The 18,006-nt window shown below is 47.0% G+C and overlaps 1 protein-coding gene across 2 annotated transcripts in view; it reads left to right on the top strand.

Moving 5' to 3' along the window:
• The first annotated feature begins 3,096 nt into the window (after positions 1-3,096).
• Positions 3,097-18,006, top strand: part of dpp6a (dipeptidyl-peptidase 6a) — a 189,526-nt gene continuing 174,616 nt past the window's right edge. The window contains exon 1 of one of the 2 annotated variants that reach the window (XM_056299078.1): positions 3,097-3,248. In XM_056299078.1, coding sequence (XP_056155053.1) covers positions 3,097-3,248 — 152 coding nt within the window. Of the gene's footprint in view, positions 3,277-18,006 lie in introns of both variants that reach the window. The other variant, XM_056299077.1, reaches the window with a different exon arrangement.

Here is an 18,006-nt window from a genome sequence, read left to right as displayed (position 1 = left end):
TCAATTTCAGGATAATACAGTGTGCCCTCGGTAGCAGGAATGAAGATTTATGGGGCTTTATTTTTATGGGTGATCGATGCTTGTCCAGGCTGCAGGCCACAGCTGTGAACATCTTTGTCAGTATAATTATTTAAAGGGGCACATGTATTTATGTGTAAGAGTGTATTGTAGGTGCCGATGTTGATGCATTATTAGGCAACCAGTAACGAATGCTTTCGCGGCTAAGTTTTATATCGGTTTCAGTATGAAGCACTGTGGGGAGAACACTGTTTTAAATAATGGTGCACACGACTAAAAGTTGACTCGTTCATTTAAAACACATTCCACCCCACCAAGTTCATTCACTTTTCTGCCTTTTTCCCTCCCCAGTATGTGCTCTTGAAGTTAGTGGTGACCTACCGGAGGATGGCTCATGTAGGCCAATCGCTCCCCAGGGACAGAGGCCTCTGTCTGGGATTAAGCGCCGCAGCTCTGCCCTCTGCTGCTTGGCTTCCAGGGCTGATCTCCTCACACAGCAACGCTTTAATGTGAGGAGATCAGCCAAAGCCTAATTTAACTTCCCCGCTCACTGTACGGAAGATCCCCTCCCCTGTTATCGAATTTACCACAGACTATGAACTAATTTGACCGGATGTAATTTGATGAAGTGAGACGGTGGTAGGTGGGCCAAGGTGAGGCAAGATGGCAGGTGGGCTGAGACAGAGACAGATGACAGAGATATGGCAGAAAGAGAGAGCTCACCGGAGAGAAAATGTAAAAGAAAGATGCGTGGAACTTGTCTGTGCATCCACGTTTGTCTGGAAGGTACAAACGCACCAATGACAGCGATTTTTACCGTTCAATTTTGCATAGATTTTCTGTCGGCCCATTTTAAAGTTTGGCTCAAAACAGATGCAGAATTTGACGTAAAGTCCACGTGTAACTTTACATGTAAAAATTAAACAACATTTTCCAAATGACACCAGTCTTTTTTTTTCTTCTTCTTTTTTTTGTTTTGCTGAATCGTATTTCTGCAGCATTTGAAACCTGAACTGCATTGTGACCTATGCAAAGTTCTTGAATTAAATATGCGGAGTCGCCTCAAAGCAGTTTTGTATGATGTCTCTGTAGAAAACTTACCATTATTAAAACGGTTTCTGTGGTGGTGGAAACGGCAGTTCTGTGTTTTCTGTCTGGATTTGTTGCACAATACCCAAGTTGTGCAGGGTTAAGGCTTTTAGTTGGGTGAGTCAGATCAGTGTTCAGTAGTTTTCTCTGTGTTATGGTCCCTGCAGAACGAAACGTAGGAGGAAGATGTTACTTTTTGGAAAAAAGGTCTCATTTCACAGTGAGGGGGAAAAGAAAAAAGCATTTCCAAAGAACATAAAATAGTTGTCCTCATTTGTGAAACAACTGAATGGTGTGCTGAGCAGGCTGGATGAGTGGATGAATTATTCTGTTTAGTTTGATCTTGGAGGCAAGGCTGAAAGCTTTGCATGCGAAGCTCCATGTATATGTCACAAAATGAGATGTATTCTGCTTCCTGTGGGGCTAAACGAGAGCAAAGTCTGCTTACAGACGTCAGACATGATTGGATTGGTGGAAAAGGCCAATTCACTCAGGGTTGATCGAACCCATCCCGTCGACGCTGACTTCCTTCTGGTTGACAAGTAAGATACCCCAAAGTATAAAAACAACAGGTTTAAACACGCACTCATACTCGTGGCAATGCTCCTCATTAATCTAGAGATCAACGGGTAATGGGATGACAATAGAGGCTTCTGACAATGATGTGTTTCAATTTACTGCTACAGACTAATGACAGTAAATGTACTGTAATTTATATGCTGATGCATAAATAACATGTATTCACTGCTCAGTCCTTTAGCATTTTACTCTTAGAATTAGGGCTTTTTGTTGTATTTGTTGCCTGCGTGGTTTGTGGGTATGTTCTTTGTCACAGCTCCATGCTGCAAATCAAAAAACCGACTGGGACAAATGAATCTTGAATCTCATGCAGGCGTTAACATTGTTGAACAAGGTGTCATGGCTGACACAGGCTCGGCATCTTTGAGCTGGTGTGCTTTACTTTTTTTTCTCTCTATGTGCAACCTTGTCTGAATGACCTGATAAATCACATCTCTGCAATCTAACTTTCAGGGCAAAAATAATTTGCATAGACACCCCCCCCTTTTTTTTTGGTTATCGTTCCCATTTTAATGGATTTTATTTTTTATGATGTCAGAGTAGTTATATTGAACATTTTATAACTTATAAAAAAATCCTCCATTAAATCTGTCCTGTAGCTGTACATGAAATAAAATAATAATTTTTAGTCCCTTACAGTGCGAACGCAGTTTCGCCACATGGGGGCGCTCTAGCTATCTCTATAGCACTCGGATGCGCCAAAGTGCAGGAAAAGATTAGAAACTACTTTATGCCGTCTGCAAAGTCGGGACGAGTTTTGGCTATAATCCTCTTTATGTTTATCTGTTGCAGCAGTAAGACATATTATTAGATGTCCCGGTTCACTCGTGTGGAAAAGACTGATAATCTCTGCGGTCAGTCTCAGGGGAGAGAGAGAGAGAGAGAGAGAGAGGGAGGGAGAGGGGGGGAGGCAGAGTGGGGTCTCTTTATCTTTCAGCTCCGGATAACGATCGCTGCTTGCAGCCTTGTCGTTGTAACTTATGAGCCAGGCCGTTTTACACAAATTCCGTATCAAGTTGGGGAAAACTCGGGGTCGCATCGGAGAGACGGATGAAACCGGTCCCGTCGGAGCAGGGAGTTGATAAACTACGTGCTGTGAATTCAAAGGCAGGCTTGTGGCGTTTTTTGTTGTTGTTTTTTTTTTTTTGTTGCCTGCCGGGACGTCGGTTCTCCCTCCTCTCACCTGAGCTGGAACATCTTATCGTTATTAGCAACCCAGTGCAGCCATTTTGATCGATCAAGGTTAGTGTATCGGTGGTGGTGGTGGTGGGGGGGCTTCTTTTTCCCGGCACGTTACTGATGCGCCGCTTTCAAGCGCCAGTCTAGTCAGGAGTCGCCAATTGCGGCCACCCGAGTGGTTTAAGAAAGAAAACAAAAAAGAAAAGCGTTTTAATAGCAAGTTGAGTCGCAATGGCTTCGTTGTATCAGAGATTTACCGGCAAGATCAACACGAACACGTCATTCCCCAAGCCGCCCGAGGCGAACCGGCTGCTCGGCCGAGGCGCGGAGGAGGAAAACGCAGCGAGGAGCCAAGACCCGTTACCCCGGGGACCGCCACACCAGCAGCGACGGCAGTGCGAGGACGAGGATGTAAGATTTACACCCAACAAAACTTACACCAATACACCCCCACCCCCCTTCAAACTGCCCCGTCACCTAAATTCAAAGAAAAACACCCTCTTTAATATATATATATATATATATATATATATACACACACACACACAGCGGGCTCAGTGCCAGACCAAAGTTGTTGAAGTTGTGCGCGTCATGGCCTCAGTTGGTTGGCTTGTCTGCCTGTCAGTAAATGACGCGTCGCGTCGCGTATTTTCTAAACCAATCCGAGATGAGAGGCGGGCTCTGGTCTGACTCGTTACGGCGGATGTCAGGTGAAATTCAGCCCCACCTGCCCGTGTGGTGAGAGTGTATAGAATTAATAACGGCAGTTTGAGCTTCCTATAAGGCTGCTCACAACGTATATTCCGAGTCAGCACAAATCCACCCTACATCCTACACAGCGGTGGGGGTCATTGGTCCCATAAAGTGGAGCTTTTTATTCCGAGCACAGGATACCTTATGCAACCGGGCCATTGACCTACTATGGCTGCAAAGACACTACTCTATATTTTTTTATGCATTCTCAATAATCCAGGTAAGAAAATCAAAGAAAGTTGAATCAGTTTGTCTGGACACGACGTTTATTGACAGACATGTTTCATCACTCATCCAAAGTGACCACCTCGGTCTCAACTGGCTGCGGGTATCCCCACCCTTATAAACAATACAGCTGCATAACAACTGAAACCAACGATCAGTTTCATATGCACGTATGGGCGTGAGCATTAACTAGAGTTACAATGGCCATGTGTACCATTCACAGAGGGTTGGGGAATAGTTGCAATCACAGCATTGTAAGATGGCGACAGATGTACTCTTAGCCCCCCCCTCCCCCCTTGGTTCAGGGACAGTCGTTTCCTCTTCACAGAGATGGCCTCTTTGATTCCCCTGTTCAGACCAGCGTTCCTCCCTATCAAGGATGTGCACATCCTCATCCTTGAAAGAGTGGCCGCTGGCCTGTAGATGTGCTCATAAACGTGTCCAGAAGAACTGATTTAGCTTTCGTTGACTGCATTTTATAGTTTTCTAAAAACTGTAATTTAGCACAAGGATCACCAAATGATGAATATGAATACAAACATGGTTGTGGCTATGAGCTTTATTTGCTCCTAAAGTAATTGCTGATTGGTTTCATTGATAAAGCCTTTGGGCCTTTGATTTTTATTGTAGGTAGGTGTGAGACCCACCCGATTCCCCCTTGGCTACAACCATGCTATATGTTTAAACCGCCTGTATCAAATTGCCATCCAAACAAACCATTCTATGTGCAATGTTCCTGAACATTAAACGAGTAAATATCGATCAGAAATAAAGTCCCATTCAGCAAAGGCCACTTTGGTCCCTCATGGTAATGATACCCATCCACCCATCCACCCATCCATTATCCAAACCGCGTATCCTTATAATGATAGCTCCTCGGCCATTTGGTGCACTTGGTTTACACTACAAAGTTAACGATTCAAATTGTATGAGCCCGTGGTGCTGTTGTGAAGTCTCTCTCTCTCTCTCTCTCTCTCTCTCTCTCTCTCTCTCTCTCTCTCTCTCTCTCTCTCTCTCCCCCCCCTCTCTCCGTGGTGCTGAAAACGGTCTTTGTCTCTCTCCGCGGTACTGGACGAATGAAGCACAGAAAGTAACTTTGATTGGTTGGAGCGTTTGACTTTCACAGATTTGTCCTTTTAACTCGCGCCATGCTAAGCTTTTCCGCTGGCCTTGTGATTACATTTGCATTTCCGAGATCTCAGTGACGCCAATTTCATTGTTGTCACTATCACTAGTTGTTATTATGCTAATATCCATTTTTTTTCTGCTTTGCAAGCCAAACTCCCAACCTTAGCTATATTACTATCTCTTCTGCATTCTTTAGACTGACCGATTGGCCTGACCTGTTTTGGGTCAAATTTCTACCCACAAAAGTTTCCTTCTAATCTCAGCCGTTATGTGTCTGCCCGAGGTTGGAAGATGCCATGCTCTGTGTAGGGGAGCAGAAGGTAAAACATCAGCTGAGGTGTACATGAATGTTACATGAGATTGATTTATTGACAGGTAGTTCATTCTTTGTTTGTTGGAGCAGAGAACTCCAACATGACCTGAAGTCAATATGGGCGGTGATGAATAGGCCCTGCTCATCAAACTGAGATGGCTGTAGTTTCTTCATGGCTCCGGATCAAATCTGCTGCATCCTTAGATATAAAGCCTTATAGGCCCATGCAGTGACTGTCGAAGAGCACTGTGGAAGTCCTATGTTCCCATAATTAAATCTCTATGTTTGCAAACTTCATGCATTTGCTTAATACTTAATGCATTTGCTATCCTTTTTGAGCACAAAGAGCTACATAGAACCCAGTAGGAAACCAAACCACAACACTGGCGGTGTGTGTGCCAGTCGCTCGTTTGACCTATGTAATAGTATTTTCAACACTGTCCTCTGGCTAGCAACAAGAAGTCTGTTTGACACGATATCGCTCTAATGGTCACATGGGTGTAGTCAGCTGTGCTGATACTGGAGACCTGAATAGGGTTCTCTTTTAATACCAGTCCAAGTGTTGGCAGGGATCCAGTTGTGCAGCTTTAATGAGTGAGCTTGGTGGAGGTGACATTTACATCCAGCAGGGCAGATGAGGACTTGAGCCCAGTGGGATCAGGAAGCCAATCCACTATCTCAGCCTCCCTACCGGGCTGCGACACAGCTCCTTTCTGCCACTTCAAAATCCTTTCTACTTTTTTCACCCCCTTCGTTTGTATTATTATTATTCCTGTATGCTACCAAGCACCTGTCTACCACACTCCACTCTCTGAGTGAAACGGGAATTTTTTTTTTTTTGTATTTCCTGTTAGGGTGCGTCCTCCATCTCACCCTGGTACTGGTTTACCGGATAATTTAGGGTTCATTCGATCTGCACAAGAGGGTCGGCTAAAACGTTTTGCATGCAGACTACACAGCCCATCCGACACCCTGCCTAACCCGTCACACTGTTAAGGTCTTTTCATCTTCTGTCGACTGCTTAAGTTATAGATTAAGTTCCTACACAGAGCAACTTAATTACGGGATATGTAAATGTCTCTGCAAAGCAAGACAGAATTGGTATCTGGGTGACCGTGGCTTGCAAATGTTTGCAGACACGCACACCTTCAATCTCAACAATGTGTTGATTTTTTTGGGGGGTGGGTTTCCCCTCTTTTTCGCCCCAATTGTACCTGGCCAATCAGCCCGCTCTCTGAGCAGACCTGGTCACTGCTCCACCCCCTGCCAATCCGGGGAGGGCTGCAGACTACCACATGCCTCCTCCGATACATGTGGAGTCACCAGCTGCTTCTTTTCACCTGACAGTGAGGAGTTTCACCAGGGGGATGTAGCACATGGGAGGATCATGCTATTCCCCCCAGTTCCCCCTCCTCCCTGAACAGGCGCCCTGACTGACCAGAGGAGGCGCTAGTGCAGCGACCAGGACACATACCCACATCCGTCTTCCCACCCACAGACACGGCCAATTGTGTCTGTAGGGACACCCGACCAAGCTGGAGGTAACACGGGGATTTGAACTGGCGATCCCCTTGTCGGTACGCAACAGAATAGACCGCTACGCTACCCAGATACCCAACTTGTTGATGGTTGATTGCTGATTGATTGAGCAGGGATGTAAATGTGGTTGTGTGTTACATCAACATAGTCGTAACTGTAGTGGGGACAAAGGAGCCAACCCAATACACACACAGACACAACACAGAATCAAACACAAAAGTGCACACAGATCAAAACAAAAAGATGGACAAATATTGAGGGTTTTCATGCTCGGTTTTGTCACCTTGCTTACGGACATTTTGGTAGGGCACGTAGCTGGTGGTAGGGATCAAACCAGTGAACTTTTGGTAATGAGACAATCTATTGAACCAACCATTGTACCAGTAAATGACCCCATCAATGGATGTGCGTACATGCAGAGAACTCAGAACACTGTGGGGTGATAAATGTTAGCAACCATTCAAGGATGCAAAATACCAACATGTCCTTGTAAATATCCTCAGGCAGGACAAATTTCTAAGCTTCTCATAACTCGGATCGACGTTGGTTCATCACTACTAATTGTCATATTGATTAGTGGTTATCCAGACTGCCGAGGCTCTATGCAGAGGAATTTGTGTCCCTAGAATAGGCAATGCATTTTAATGACTCATTAATGCTTTTGTTTGGCATAAGCTCTGCTTATTCTCCATTGTGGGCTAAATCCTGCCTTTGTCAATATAGGCGATAGTGATCTCAGTCTCCCGGATAATGAAACAGCTCATTAGAATCTAATCAAACACTTCATTTTTTTCCCTTTCTCTTGTTTTCACTCCAGCTAGGACATTTTATATACATCTGTTCTTGGTAACTGTGTTTTATTTAGCATGGACTACAGCTACTTGTAAAAGTAAACTCTGATGATTTTCCTTTATCCATGCGTACATACACTGATGAGCCAAAACATTATGACCACTCACGGGTCAACCGAATAACGTTGATCATCTCCAAACAAGGTCACATATCAAGCTTTGGGTTGATTAGAATAGAAGAGTAGAATACTCTTTATTAGTCATTTTGTACACATAAAAATGAAATGTATTTTCTGCATTTAACTCATCCTAGCTGTGTAGCTAGCAGCAGTGGGCAGCCACCGTGCAGCACCCGGGGACCAACTCCAGTTATTTCTTTCTATTGCCTTGGTCAGGGGCACAGACAGGAGTATTAACCCTAACATGCATGTCTTTTTTTGATGGTGGGAGGAAACCAAGAGTGCCCGGAGGAAACCCACGCAGACACAGGGAGAACATGCAAACTCCACACAGAAAGGACATAGGATGACATGGGGTTCGAACCCAGGACCTTCTTGCTGTGAGGCAAAAGTGCTAACCACTGGGCCACCGTGCTGCCCATTGTTTGCTTACTAGTTGGATGCAGGAGAAATGGGCAGGACTAGAGACCCGAGTGACTTTGACAAGGGCCAAATTGTTATGGTGAGACGACTGGGTCAGAGCATCTCTGAATCAGCAAGGCTTGTGAGGTGCTCCTAGTCAGCAGTGGTGAGTACCTTCCAACAGTGGTCCAAGGAGGGACGAGCCACAAACCAGCGACAGGATGTTGGGCACCCAAGGCTCATCGATGCACAAGGGCAACAAAGGCTATCCTGTCTGGTCTGAACCAACAGAAGTTCTACTCTGGTACAAGTCACATAAAATCTTAATGATGGTTACGGGAGGAATGTGTTACAGCACAATGCATTGCACCCTGCTGTGTATGGAGCTGTGTAGCTGCAGACCAGTCAGAGTTACCATAATGACCCCTGTCCACTGTCGAAAGCACCTACAATGGGCACTCGAGCATTGGAACTGGACCTTGGAGCAGTGAAAGAAGGTCGCCTGGTCCAATGAGTCCTGTTTTCTTTTGGATCATGTGGATGGCCATGTATGTGTGCGCTGTTTACCTGGGGAAGTGATGGCACCAGGATGCACTATGGGAAGATGACAAGCCAGTGGAGGGAGTGTGGTGCTCTGGGCAATGTTGTGCTGGGAAACCCTGGGTCCGGCCAGTCATGTGGACGTCAATTTCACATGTGCCACCTACCTAAACACTGTTGCAAACCAGGTACACCCCTTCATGGCAATGGTATTCCTTGATGGCAGTGTCCTCTTTCAGCAGGATAATGCATCCTGCCACACTGCACACATTGTCCAGGAATGGTTTGAGGAACATGATGAAGGGTTCAAGTTGTTGCCCTGGCATCCAGATTCTCCAGATCTCAATATAATTGAGCATCTGTTGTATGTGCTGGACCGACAAGTCCAATCCACAGTGGCTCCGACTCACAACTTACAGGACTTGAAGGATCTGCAGCTAATGTTTTGGTGCCAGATACCATGGGACACCTTCAGGGGTCTTGCAGAGTCCATGCCTCGATGGGTCATTGCTATTTTGGTGGCACACAAGGACCAACATCATATTAGGCAGGTGGTCATAATGTTTTGGCTCATCAGTGTAGTTCACTTTTGATTTGAGGCGTTGTATGTATCATATTAGATAGAGAGCCTTTCGGCTCTCCTGTGGCCCGTTGTGCTCGGCTGAGATCTGTCCAGATGGAGATGTTGTATAAACTTTGCCGACTCATTTCCCATTTGAACCCCTCTTATCCCTCGCAGCTAGAATTCAAATCTAGCCATACTTTTGGACTCACATTAAAATGTCATTAATTACATGGCCCCTCCAGAGGTATTAGAACGAGCTGAAGATGGCAAAGAAGGAGAAACTGATCTTTGGTTTTACTGTCAAAAGTATGTCCCTTTGGTCAGATTCCACTCCTCTGCAGACACCATTACAGGGGTAAACATCTCTGTTCTGTCTGTCTCTGGGCCCACACACTCCTAACGAGACTCAAGAGACCTTCCGTCGAGCAGCACTAAGTTTAGGCTTCCACCACCGAGCGGGGCTTGGATGTGTCAGTGCAGCTGGTCTCTGTTGGCTGTGCCTCCTGTGCTCCTTTTTGCACTCGTCTCTTGTTTCCTGGTCTAATGGCATCACTCCCTCCTTCACTCTGCATTAAAACGGATGAGACGGGAACGAGATAAACCTATACGCACGCACGTTTTGTCTTCATCTCGCTCTCTCTCTCTCTCTCTCTCTCTCTCTCTCTCTCTCTCTCTCTCTCTCTCTCTCTCTCTCTCTCTCTCTCTCTCGCTCTCTCTCTCGGCTGGCACAATAACACACTGCAAGAAAAGTAAGATTTTTGGATTCAATGCCATATGCCATGATAGGCATTTAATAGTTGTCTTTGTAGTGCACACAACAAAACAGACACACACACACAGATTATTTTTGCACACAAAGATTGCACACAGCCAAATAAACATAGCACACACATGCACACAAACACGCATGAAAAGAAGGGATGTTCCTGTGTAGGGATTACGTGATGGCCCAGCCCTGATATGCTCCGTTAAACCCTGGCCAGATTTAGGTTTTAGAATAAAAAAAAAACATAAAGAAACGATGATTATGAATAACCAAAGAATAGGAAACGAAAACAGCAAATACACAAGATAAAATGCTCGTATGTCCTACTTCCACTCTGCCAGTAGGTAAAGAGCTTATTTTGTTTTTTCCTCTAAAAGGATTCAGATTAAGTCCTCATTTGATTCTCTTTTTTGGCCAGTTAGAATACACTGTTTTCTCTTCTACACTATAATATTTTCTCACCTTAAAACTTGAATACTTTATCATAACATTTACTGGAAATGTGTTGCAAGACTGAGCAGTGCAGCTAGGAATGATGCTGCCCGGGTCTTCAGGCCACTGACCGGGTATCTCCTGTTAACCAACACTCAGTCCTGGACCCCCGCTGCTCACACGGCTTCTCAGAGCTCCACACTATTGCTAAACTAGGAGTGACTAGTGTTGGAAAAAAAGGAATCGGAGTGTCCAGGTGGCGTGGCGGCCTATTCTGTTGTCTACCTACACGGGGATCGGCAGTTCGAATCCCCGTGTTACCTTCGGCTTGGTCAAGCGTCCCTACAGACATAGTTGGCCGTGTCTGCAGGTGGGAAGCTGGGTGTGGGTACGTGTCCTGGTCGCTGCGCTAGTGCCTCCTCTGGTTGGTCGGGGGTGTCTGTTGGGGGGGAGGAGGGGGAATAGCGTGATCTTCCCATGCGCTACGTCCCCTGGTGAAACTCCTCACTGTCAGGTGAAAAGAAGCGGCTGGTGACTGCACATGTATTGGAGGAGGCATGTAGTAGTCTGCAGCCCTCCCCGGATCAGCAAAGGGGGTGGAGCAGCAACCGGGGTGCCTCGGAAGAGTGGGGTAATTTTAATTGGCTAGAGAAATCCATCCTTCAATTATCCAAACCGCTTATCCTGCTCTCAGGGTCGTGGGGATGCTGGAGCCTATCCCAGCAGTCACTGGGGGGCAGGCGGGGAGACACCCTGGACAGGCTGCCAGGTCATGATGGGGCCGACTCTCACACACATTCACACCTAGGGACAACTTAGCATGGCCGGTTCACCTGACCTACATGTCTTTGGACTGTGGGAGAAAACCGGAGCCCCCGGAAGAAACCCACGCAGACACGGGTAGAACATGCAAACTCCACACAGAGGATGAACCGGGACGACCCCCAACATTGGACTACCCCGGGGCTCGAACCCAGGACCTTCTTGCTGTGAGGTGACCGCACTAACCACTGCGCCGCCGTGCCGCCCAACAATTGGCTGGAAACGACTGGGGAGAAAAAGGGGAGGAGAAAATCAAAAACAAAAAAAAAGAAAAGAAAAAGGAATCAGTCAGAACATAAAAATCAGGGTTGCAAGTTTGGTTTTACAGCAACATTGATTGTACTGGTGTGATGGTCCCTGCCCTGAACACAGAGCTCTAGGTGGAGTCATAAGCATGCATGTGGTTGCTTGCATGTGTGTGTGTGTGTGTGTGTGTGTTTGTGTGTGTGTGTGTGTGTGTGTGTGTGTGTGTGAGCGTGCATGTACACTGAGTGCTTTTCTGGCTATCAGAAGCCTGCAGAACCTCTCTCAAAAGAGGCTAAAATGAGTACTGAGAGAATTACCTGGCATCCTGACATATAATATGTCTGCCATTTAGGCTTGTGCTAGGGAGGGGTTATTACTCAGCCACAGAGCGTGCTCAGGCAGAAAGCAGCGAATTTAATTGTTTCATCCTCTCTGTGTGTGCTATCCCCGCAGAGCAGCACAACACTGTCAACATCCAGCCGTCTCCTGATTACCCTTTTTGTCTAAATCATTTGTAACTTGCTCCTTTGACCTCCAGCTCTTGGTTTCCAGTCGAACCGAATTCCTCGTTCATCAACAGCTCCTCATACACTTCCTGTGGATCAAACGTGACGCTTGTACTGTTTTCCCCAGCGATGAATTATGCAGCCAGTGAGGTGTGAAACATCAGTATGGTTTATTTAACATCAGGAAGCGTTTGCAAAGCAAATCAGATCCACGTTAGGATGGAAAAACGGCGATGTGCTAAGTGGAAGTCTTTAGACCAATCACAGTTGCCGGATCAACGTCACATGATCAAATGTGTACGCGTTCGTATCGAGGGTTCATCTATATGTCCGCGTATATCTATAATGCATAGCCAGGGGAGCGGGAAAATATAAAGCTTCGTAATAATTGCATCATTTGCTGTGAGACTGCTGCCGTATAATTTCACAACACACAACTCTCCAAGTTGTGTGTTGTGAAATTAGCATAATGGATGGATGCCTTCCTCCGCTTTTTTTTTCTTTTTTTTCTTTTTTTCTCGTTTTAATTGGCCATTTTAAATTAAGATTCCCTCAGCTCTGTAAATGCATCAATCCCACTCTAACCTAAAGCGTCCACTTCTTTTCTTAAATATATAAGCTTTAAAGGCTCATGGTTAAAAAAAAAAACACCTTGGAAAGTAAGTCCTATGTAGGGTCATGGGATGCTGGAGCCTATCCAAGTAGTCACTGGGTGGCCGCAAGGCCATCACCGGGACCACACACACATTCACACCTAGGGACAATTTAGTACGGCCGAGTCACCTGACCTACACGTCTTTGGACTGTGGGAGGAAACCGGAGCACCCGGAGGAAACCCACGCAGACACGGGGAGAACATGCAAACTCCACACAGAGGACGACCTGGGATGACCCCCAAGGTTGGACTAGCCCGGGGCTCAAACCCGGGACCTTCTTGCTGTGACGTGACCACGCTAACCACTGCCCCACCGCGCCTCCATAAACCCCACTCCTGGTACCCAAACTGTGTAGCCTATGGAATTAGGTACCACACAGGACACAGTTATTTCTTTGGGGGATCTTTTATCTCCGCCAGCTTCCAAGGCTAGGAAAACATACAGTATAATGTACTAAATACAGCAGTGGGCTTCCAAGTCGAAATTATCCCTGACAGGAATTATTCCTATGACACGAATAATTTCGACTTGGAAAGTAAGTATGCATCATATTTGCAATTTTCTCTTCTGAAATTACCCCTATTTTGGTCTCGCAACGTGTCAGTCAGTGCTGCTAGTAACCACATGTAAAGCGGGCACCGTCTCAACCACCGGCCAATCAGAACTCGCCTCTCACATTTGATTCCTGACAGACTTGTAAGGGCAATAGTGTGATGACGGTGACGAGCCCTCCTGCGGCTTTGACGCGTAATAGTGGGCGGAGCAGCTTTATACAGCGGCTCTATGAAGATTATCACATGAAGGTGGATGCGGAGGAAAGCTCCAGCCAAGGGCGCAATGGCATTTCCTGCTGCAGCACGCATCCATCCATCCATCCGCCCTTCCCGAGAAGAAAGTGCGGCGTCAGGGGGATGTGTTCAGTAGGACAGCTATGTGTAGTATAGCTGTCAGTCTTTACAGGGCAGCCCAAAAACTGTAGTGGGTGGATGAGTAAAGGGAGAGGAGGGACGAGTGTGTGCATTAAGTGCCGCAATTGAAGAAATAGCTTCTGTTTTTGATCTTATTGTACTTTTTATAGACCACACTGTGATACTACTCACCCTTTTTGTATTTGCTCATTTTGCCCCTTTTGGCAGATTGTGTATGAGGCAGTATCTGGACCAGTAGCAGTTATATTTTTTTCCATAAAGACCTATAGAAGTGCAAGTAGTTATTAGCTTAAAATAAATAGATTAAATTAATTAAGTTGCATTGTAAGAGGTTATCTATTTGAGGTTTTATTATTCATTTGACGTGACTAGATGTTGTTGATGGCAGAAATTGGTAGCCGTTGAATAGCAGAGCCTGGTATAACAGGTCTTAGACCCTTTCGGTGTTAAATCTCGGTGCAAGGACACGATTTTGTATACGCAGAATTGGGAGAATAGCAAACAGCAGATCATCCTTGATGGATCTGCCCAAGATTGGCAGGTCCTATCATGTCCCTGCCCTTACAATGGTGCCACCATCACCCCCACTATCTCTCACATAGAAACCAGCGTACGCAGATGTGCCACATCCTCTCTCAGACAGGATCCCACCACGCCTCTCAGTATCAGGGGTTTGCAGGAATGGAGAAATAAAGGTTCAGTAAATACGACCTAAGATGTGGGCTAATCCAGGGCAGGCTTCTGAGCCGTACCGCGCTGGCGTTAACGTACATCTCGTATGTTGGATGCTCGCCGCTCCCCAGCCGGTGCTGCATTTCTCCCCGTGTCACCACTGCTCCTTGTCTGGCAGCTAGCTGACAATAACAGATGGCGGGCATTAATAACTTCATCTCTGCGTAAAATGAATTCACGTCCGGCCTCCCAACGAGCTATTTGCACTGCCGGCCGCCGAGGCAAGCATGGAGGACTGGGCGGGGGGGGGTGGGGTTGAGTCACCAAAATGCTCCTCTGCTGGGCTTTAAGCGGAGCCCCTTATAACTGAGCAGCACTCTTCCCCCATCCATCTCTCAGACGTGCACACACACACACACACACACACACACACAAAGAGGCCTTAAGAGCTGCGCCACATTTCACTTTTGTGGGTCAGAAAACCGGAGTGCTGATTTAGTCATTATTTATGACCGGGCTTGGTATTCTTAAGATGCGGGAGAAAACGGCGCAGCGGCAAATAGCTGTCGGCCATTGGTACAAGCAGACAACGCCCACACGGTTTGACGTGGGGCCGGCGACGGTTTACGGCGTCGGGCGCTGAAGGCGTCCACGTTTGAAATGGAGATTGATATCGCGCCGTCCTCGTTGCGAAGTTACGAGTTGGAGCCTGAAACTTGGGACTGTTTTCTTCTGGAGACTTGATTTATTCTAGAGATTTTTTTGATTTTGCTCACGTCCCCCCCCCCTCCCCCCCCCACTATTGGGGTTTGTTACCAGTGATGCATTGGTGCTTTCATCATGTCCGACATTGACTAACTACTCTTTTAGTTCTACCCCTGTGAACTAGAGCTCACCCGTCCGCCGTTTTGAGCCACGCAGAACCAAAATAGACTCACAATGCGGTAAAAAAAAAAATCTGTAAAGTACGCTATTTAAAGGTACTTTAAAGATTACTACTGCTGCCGTTTCTTTCATTTAAGGATGTCTCCTCTCTCTGTTGTTGCTTTTTTTTCTCTTCTTCTTCCACCCACCCATCGTTGTGGTTCGATAGGACACCGCCTTAATTGAAGTGCCGCTGTTTGTCCACTAGAGGCTGTCCTGTTCCCACCTGAGAATGAGCCGCCTTGTTTCCAAGGTGCCGGCGAAGGGGGGGGCTGAATGATATTTCTCCATTACCCGGCTCCACGGGGACACAAAGGCAGACATACAGAGAGAAGTTAAATCAATGATGGAGCGATGAGCAATGATGAGAGGGGAGCGTTGGAGACGGAAGAGGGGTTTGGGGGGGGGGGTGCGCAGAGGGTGGGTGGGCAGGTACAGATAATGTTAAGTATTTTGCTTTGAAGGGAGAAGTGGCCCATCTGGATGGACCAGGTCTGTGCTTGATCAAAGCTCGAGGGAGATATGTGCGGCTGATAGTGGGGAGGGTGCGACCCAGCCTGCCCTGTCATCAGGACCGCAGAGGAGGAGGCGCACTCGCTGCTCGGCTGGAGGAAAACCCTACTCCATTACCTGTTACCTCGCTATTAGCAGATTAGGATGTGAGGCACGCCATACTGCCCCCCCCCACACACACACACACACCCAACAGCCCTGAGCCTGATCACATCAGGCACGTCTTCGGCATTGAAGAGGCATTTGCCGCCGTATTATTGTTAAACAGCGCCTCTTTTTTATTCCCCAAGCCCCTGTTTATTTCTCCAACACACAGAGAGGCGGAGAGCACGTGCTTTAGCTCTCTCTCCTCCATCTTTGACGCAAATAGCTCAGAGGAGGAGGCCCGCCCATTTGCTCCTCCATGTCTCGAACCCCTTGAAAAACAAAACAAAAGGCGCCAGAATGGGGTTGAAACACTGTCTGGGTTGAAGGTTTGACTCTCACCTGTCCAAATCTTGATACTCGCTGTACTAAAAGGCACTTGGGATGAAAACATGTGCCGCCAAATGTCATCTGTTCCCTCACCTCAGGGAACACCTAAACCAGGCCAATCTACATCCAGACAGTGAACACGGTCCATCTTCCTGCCTTTCCTTTCGCTGGCGAGGCCGTCACTCTGTGGGAGAAATGACTCCATGACTGCTCCCGTTTCAGCCAGCGGTGTCTGTACAGAAGAGAGAGACTGCTGGGAACGGGGAGGGATATCTGGGAAGGACAAACTTTCCATCGTTCTCTGAAACAGACTATAGAGGGCAGAGTTTCCTAGCGGGATAGAAGCAGGAAATAAACAAGAGCATGCACAGTATTATACTGGACTAGAGCCACCCATAGAAAAAATGAAAAAAAAAACCCACAAAGCTCCTTCATTTCTAGACCAAAGACGGGATGTCTTGCTGGTGTTATTTTTGCTCTCCTCAGACAACAAAGTGGAGACACTTCTCTTTCGTCCGTGGAGCGCTCGCTTTCAAACTTTGCTTCTTTTTTTTTTTGGTTGACTCATTCTGCCAGGTCTTGTGTGAGACGCTTTTAAGGCCCTGCCTTGACTATGGGGATCCTCACAGGGCTCCAACATCTGCTCTTTGATGTGGAAATAGGGATGGACCGCGGTGTGCCTTTATGTCCGTGGGTAGGCGAGGAACAGCAGGGCGTCTCGGGTTGCTGGATCGCAGAGTGACCATGGGGAAATTTGGGTTGAGCCGTCACACAGCAGAGTGGGACGGTGCATTATCTGTGCAAGGTGCATTGTGTTGCTTCCAAAGTAATAAGGTGTGCATAGCCTATGCAGAAATACAGCTACTGTCAATGCTGGTGACACATTGGGGTTGTGGCGTTGGGAGGGGAGATGTGCACGCACTCAATATATGCGATTTTATATATGTGAACACAGGTGGGCTCACAGACACACATGCAGCAACTGCATGCACATACACACATAAGGACACAGCCACTGTCTGCATGATCAGAAATACAAACACACGGTTCATCTGGGTGGCGTGGCGGTCTATTCTGTTGCCTACCAACACGGGGATCACCAGTTCGAATCCCCGTGTTACCTCTGGCTTGGTTGGGCGTCCCTACAGACACAATTGGCTGTGTCTGCGTGGGTATGTGTCCTGGTCGCTGCACTAGCGCCTCCTCTGGTCGGTCGGGGGGGCCTGTTCGGGGCGGGGGGGAACTGGGGGGGAATAGCGTGATCCTCCCATGCGCTACGTCCCCCTGGCGAAACTCCTCGCTGTCAGGTGAAAAGAAGCGGCTAAGTTGGCCAAGTACAACTGGGAAGAAAAAAGGGGGAACCCTCCCCCCCCAAAAAAAGAAGATGCAATGTGCTTTAATTGGCTTATGCCATCTCTGCACTTTATGAACTGTGCTGCATGTTTAGCCCATCCTTACGTGTATGTCATCAAATGATTCTTTCACCCACAATTCAGATTCTCTCACTGCTTGCTAAACACCCCCCCCCCCATTGCTTGGAAGTCTCTGTTTGAATCTACAATATCTCTGGATTTATTCCCTTTTTACTCCCTCCATCTTTCCCTATTTGTCAAACAATAAACTATGGAAATGTGTTTTGCTTTTCTGCTGCTGTTGCTTAGATGTCTCTTTACCGCACATTCCTCCCTATTAGACGGCCGCTCCTTTTTTATGGCGTAATTATTCCTCTCGGGCTCTCGGCTCTTACCTCTCGCCTCATGTTTAAC

Source organism: Lampris incognitus, chromosome 19 (genome assembly GCF_029633865.1).
Source record: "Lampris incognitus isolate fLamInc1 chromosome 19, fLamInc1.hap2, whole genome shotgun sequence".
NCBI lineage: Eukaryota > Metazoa > Chordata > Actinopteri > Lampriformes > Lampridae > Lampris > Lampris incognitus.
The sequence above is the reverse complement of the archived record's forward strand: the minus strand, read 5'-3'. Positions and strand labels throughout refer to the sequence as shown.